Genomic DNA, 6,395 nt, shown 5'->3' with positions numbered 1-6,395 from the left:
TATATTAAATATAAAAAATTAATTGCATCCTTATTGGACCGTTATCCATGAGTTTCAATGAATAATTTTAGAGAACTGATGATATGTAATATAATTTTGAATAAGCAAAATCACACTTGTTGTTAACATATGTATCGAGTTAATCTGTTAAGTTGTTCTCATATTAATCCTTTTTCTTTATCAATATGAAAAAAAAAATCTTAAATAATCACATATGTAATTTTATCTTTTGAATACATCAATATTACAAGCACAAATACTCTCCCTCATCCTTGATTAAAAAAAAATTCCATTCATGTATCTAAATTTAAATCAAATATATTTATCTTTTATTTATATTTTTAAGATAAGAGGAAGTACACATATAGATGTATCACATTGTTTGTCTATATATACTCATAAATATAATTAGAACACCACCTAGTAGATATAAATTGCTCTATCCGTTCTACAATAACTATTATATTTTAGCAAAATTATCTATAAAAAAAAATTTACTTTTAATTTTTAATATAATTTTAATTTGTTTTATTAATTATATTTTCTAAGATTAATTAGGATTTAATTATAGTTTTATTCCCTATTTTTGTTGATTCACAAAATTGATCCTCATATTTTAAAAGTCGACAATTTTAATCCTTCCCTCATATTTTTAAACTAAAAAATAATGATTTGACATATTTTTTAATGACGTAACATACAATTATATGATATAAAATCATCTAGATGCATTAATTATTCATATGTTATTAATTAAATTAAAAATATAAAAAATTTCTGAAGTTAAAATCTAAATTTTAACAGTATTTTATTTTAATTTAATGAGTGTTAATCATTCTACATCGTCGTACGATATGTCACATTATTTAAATCATATCATGTCATCAATTTTTAATTAAAAAATTAAAAAGAGAAAATAAATCTGTCGACTTTTAAAATAGAGAGATTAATTTCATAAATCAGTAAAAATAGATGACTAACATTGCAATTAAGCCTTAATATTATACATATTATTTTTTATTTTATAAATGAAATACATTAATATTTAATAAAAGAAAATATTATTCTTATTTCATAATTATATGATAGAGACCGATAGGAATATATGAATATATGATAGAACCGAAAGAGCATTTATTATATGTCTATATCTGTCCAGCAAAAACAACCACATATATCCGCATGCATTTTGTGATCTGGTGTCAATTAATTTTATATAATGTTATATGTTACTATCAACCTCTTCAACCATATTCCTCGAAGAAGCAAAAAGCAAATAAAACTCTTGCTTATCTCACAGTTGTCCAAGAAAAAGACTTGCCACATACCTGACATCAATAAACTATCATCATTTTTTCCACCAATTCACATGAATGGATAAGTACGACATATTAATTAGAGTTAAAAACTATTTGGTTTATTACATTTATTTTCATTAATTTTACAAAAATTAATTATTTTATTTTAAAATTTAACAGTTTTGATATTTTTTTAAAATTTTTAATAACAATTATAATTTATCATATTTCAAATGATATATCATATGATTTTATAATATATAATTAATTAGATATATTAATTATTTAAATTACAAAATAAGTAATTTCATAAATTAAATTTAAAGATTTTAAAAAATTTATTGTAATCTCATAAGTATTAATCATTCAATATCATTGTATAGTATATCACGTAATATAAAATATATCATATCACCTATCACGTAAGAAAAAATATATCATATCACTATTTTTTTAATTACGGATCAAAACTGTAATTTAATCGAACTATTTGTAATGTTTGCTTTTTCAACAAATGAATTACATGACCTTAAAATTGTAAACTAGTTGACAAACAGGTTACCAAAATAATTATTTGGTTTACATATAACTTCAAACTATTTTAAGCATTCAGCATTGTTTCAAGAACTAGCAGCCTCCCTTTTCTCTATAAGCTTCACAAAATTATGGACAATTGTCATGCCTTCAGGAGTTATAATGCTTTCTGGATGAAACTGAACACCCTGTAGTTGCAAATAAATGAAGAAAAAAACACTTGTGAAAAAGGGAGAAAAATTACAAGTTTAGAGAGAAAAGGATGAATCAAAATCAACATAGTCATTTACTAATAAATTGAAAATATTTTCACAAAGTAAATGTGCCTAAGGTTTTGCATTAAAAAGTAGAAATAAAACAATGTGAAGGATAGGTGGTAGTAGGATACAAAGGTTGCACCACCCCATGATAAAATTGTTCATTAACTATGCAGTATCGTCACTTTAGAATTGAAGACATGTTCGCTGTCTGATACGTGTCTGTGTCTTATACCGACACATGTAGTTACATTCAACCACTTTTATTTATTTCAGTTATTAGATTGTCTATGTGTCGTTGTCAATGTCGTACTGGGTGTTCGTGTTTGTAAACTGCTTTTAATGTATGTGATTCTATTTGACAAAACAAGGAAATCGGTTAAGACTACCTACAGTAGACCTAAAATGATGTCGATTCTTTCTAAGGATGCTGTCATGACCAATCAGTACAGCAGGAAGAATAAGTTGTTACCTGCAAATACCGATATTTCTTGTGGCGAGCAGCCATTATGAGACCATCTTCAGTCCATGCTGTTACCTCAAGTTCATCATGAGGAAAGCTCTCCTTTTCAATTACAAGGCTGTGATATCTTCCAGCCAAGAAAGGACTGAAAATGATATGAAGATAAATTATATCAGAACTCGTAAGCATTTAAAAGTGAATGGAATCTAGCTGCTGATTACTTAACCAACAGTAAACCAATCTTTTAAAATTGAGCCGAATCGGACAGTATAACCAGTTCAACCGTGAATCGACGCTATCTATGGTTCAGTTATTTGAGATGTTCGACTGCGGTTTTGTCCTGATTTGAGCGGTTTAAAATAGTTGATGCATGACATGGAGGTCTTGCTGGTTTGATGTCAGATACAGTTTTTGAAACATAACACTAAACTATATTACAGTGTATGAATGAAAAAGCAACAACAGATAAATGCCTCCTAAAAATTTCATACAAAAGTAATAAATGAAACCTACTTTGATAGTCCAGCAAGTAATCCATCTTCTCCTTTCTCGTCATAATAAACCAGAGAACTTTTTCCATGCATCACACCAGAAGGAGAGCGAACGATTTTCCCTGCACCGGATAAACAAAGAAAGTCTTGATCCTATTGTAATGGTCCGATCAAGGGAAGAAATTATGTTGTGAATGAGATGAAAGGATGAAAGTTAAAATGCATGAGATGCTTTCCTTTTAAAAATGAAAGTCGAGTTAATGATGAATGACGCACAAACATGTTAAGAAAATTCTGCATTCATTAATAGATTAGTGGCTAATGGAAGTACAAGGAATTATTAAGACTCACCGCCGAAAGCCTCTCCAATGCACTGCAATCCCATGCAGACACCAAACACAGGTACAGTTGGTCCAAGTTCCAAAACTGTTTGCAAAGATATGCCTGAATCTTGAGGTGTTCCTGTAAGGAGGAAACAACGTACATTACAAGTCATGTTGTGGTTATCTAAGGTTTTTCAGTGTTGTCAAACAGCAGTTATAGCAGCGCAACAATGCTATAGCATAGAATTTAAACAAATCATATTGTTCTACAATACACAATGCATAGTGTTGTCAAATAGTGGCTAATGTAGCACTATCACACTGAAATTTGAACAAAATACTATTTTCTGCAATCAGCAATTGAAAACGGTGGGTTTTTCATTAGTTTATTTGTTTAAAAATTTAGAAATAATTGTGAGTTCTAAAGAAGTCAAGCCTTACCTGGTCCAGGTGATATCAGCACTCCTCTTGGATTTTTTCTAATAACAAAATAAATAAAACACACAGCTTCTTAAAAGATCAGGAACTATAAAGAATATGTATCATACCACATACAGCTTCATCAATAAGAAAATGTTAGACATGCATAACCAGCAAAATAGTTTTACCTTTTCAACTCCTCAACCGTCAACTCGTCGTTTCGGTAGACCTCAAAGTGAAATCCTAACTCTCCCAGATACTTCAAATGTAAACGATACAAATATTAGAATAACCAATTTGAGAAAAGGCAGAAACACTTCAAGTGCAATAAAAGATTCTATCCAAAGCCCTTAGCTTCGTTCCTTATTGCATTTCTCTTAAAACAAGGTGCTAAGAATTCAAACTTGTTATGACTCTTCTGATAGATTTTCAATCTAATTTCAAAGAAAAAGGTTTTGAGAGAAATTGGGGAAATTTGGAGACTCTTTTAAAGGGTAACATTTTTCAGATGGAAAAGGCACAAGTGCTTGAAATCAGCAAAATCTCAACTTGCTGCACATTTCACAACCGCAATTGTGGGTGCAACGTCAAGGTTTTAGGAGTTTCTGCGACCATGTCACAACAGAATTGCAGCGACATTGCAACTTCAATGCAAAGTCAACATTTTAAGGATTTCAACAACCATGCACGACACACTTGCGACGGCATTGCAACTTTAATTCAAAGTCAAAATTTTTGGGGTTTGCATAACCACGTTACGACACAACCCTGGCGGGGTTGCAATTTCCCATTTTATTCAAGGTTTTCAGGTTTCTGCAATCATGTCATAGCCACAATCGCAGCAGCATTGAAATTTCCCCCAACATTAAGGATCATAACGCAACTGTAACCACATTTAAAGCTTAAAACGCTTTAACCATACAACTTTTTTCTAATTTGAACAACTTTACAAATCAGATCTTCTACAATTCTTCAAATCAGTCAACTCCCACCAATTTCAGCATTAAAACACAGAAAACATGGCACTTAAACATAATCAATGCCCTATAATTCCTCACACTAAAAAAATGATATATATCATCCTTAATTTTTTACTTTCAATATAATAAAAGACATTAAATCAAACACGTAATAGGCACCAAGAAAAAAATACACAAACACTAAAAAACCAAACCTGACAAAGATTATACGTAAAGCTATCATAGTTATCAATAACAACAATTGGATCATTAGATTTTTCAACTGAAAAGGGTTGCTTGGAATTGACTTCCAATACACCTGAAGAAGCTTTTAGCACAACCCCTTTTGCCCTTTTAGCCACAAAACGTAAATCTACCATAAAAAATTCAAACTTTACATCAAAATCAATGACCCAACAAAAAAAAAACATTCGTTATTGATAATCATAAATAAACAAGGTTACAAAAAATGGAGTATGAATAAAAGGGTACTTGAGGGAAGTTGTTGTTGGTGGGTTAATGGAGACTGATGGGGTGTAAGAGAGAGAGAAGGGTTTGGTTGAAGAAGAGAGATGCGAGAGATGAATGTTGCAGCCATTGTTGTGTTTCAATGGACCCAAGTGTCGCTATAGTGTAGGATACTGTCTTCAAAGAATCTTATATAATATAACAACGGTTCTTTACATCGTACATTCGTACTAGAGTCAATGGATGGTTTTAATGATTTAAAAATGAAAGAAAAAATAATTGCCTAACACGATTTTCATTTCCATATATCAAAGTGATGATTATTATAGTGATAATTAATATAGACTAAATCACGTCTCTTATCTTAATTTTTGGTAATGTTTTAGTATTTTCTTTTCTTTTTTTAGTTGGTCATTTATTTTAATTTTAAGTGATAATTTAATATTTTATATTTTAAAATATCAACAATGTTATCCTTTTTATTTTATAAAAAATCATCAAAATTTTCAATCAAAATCCATAAAATTAATAATAATTTTCAATAAAATGAAAATTTAATCAAATTCATAAAACTTTTAAATAAACTAATATTTTTATTCTTTATTTTATGTTGTTAGAGATGAAAATACGAGGTTATTTGAATATTTGAGTTATGGATTTGATGAAATTTACATTATATTGAAAATTATTATTAATTTTATGGATTTTGATTGAAAATTTTGATGATTTTTTACAAAAAAAAAAAGGATAACATTGTTGATATTTTAAAATATAAAATATCAAATTATCACTTAAAATTAAAATAAATGACCAAGAGGAAAAACAAAATAAATGACTAAAACGTTATCTAAAATTAAATTAAAGGACCGATTAATTTAACATTATTATAATTAGGTGATTTATTTTCTATAACAAATATTTGGGGAAGAGGAATTATCATTATTGTTTTTTAAACCGTGAATGCTACTATAGTATTGTTAGTTAGTAAATCTTAGATTTAAGATGGAATCCAACTCCTAACCCCTTTATCATTTTGTTTTTTAATTTAGTGATAAAGTGAATGTTAAATCATCTAATTATACAATTATCATAATTAATGTGGATATTATTTTTTCAACGACTAAAATGACTCGCATCTAAAATATCAAAAATCAATTTAAGTCTTTATTTGTAATAGTAATA

The 6,395-nt window shown here is 28.5% G+C and overlaps 1 protein-coding gene across 1 annotated transcript; it reads right to left on the bottom strand.

Moving 5' to 3' along the window:
- Positions 1-1,721: 1,721 nt before the first annotated feature.
- On the bottom strand, positions 1,722-5,421 carry LOC101505192 (anthranilate synthase beta subunit 2, chloroplastic-like). Its single transcript, XM_004513181.4, has 8 exons — positions 5,238-5,421; positions 4,961-5,118; positions 3,975-4,045; positions 3,808-3,845; positions 3,395-3,505; positions 3,066-3,165; positions 2,562-2,697; positions 1,722-2,020 (listed from the first exon to the last, which is right to left on the bottom strand). The coding sequence occupies exons 1-8, from the start codon at positions 5,341-5,343 to the stop codon at positions 1,919-1,921; spliced, it is 822 nt and encodes a 273-aa protein (XP_004513238.1). The 5' UTR covers positions 5,344-5,421; the 3' UTR covers positions 1,722-1,918.
- Between the last annotated feature and the right edge of the window lie 974 nt (positions 5,422-6,395).

Source organism: Cicer arietinum, chromosome 4 (assembly GCF_000331145.2).
Source record: "Cicer arietinum cultivar CDC Frontier isolate Library 1 chromosome 4, Cicar.CDCFrontier_v2.0, whole genome shotgun sequence".
NCBI classification, from domain to species: domain Eukaryota; kingdom Viridiplantae; phylum Streptophyta; class Magnoliopsida; order Fabales; family Fabaceae; genus Cicer; species Cicer arietinum.
Note: the sequence above shows the minus strand (reverse complement) of the source record. Positions and strands in the feature narration are given on the sequence as shown.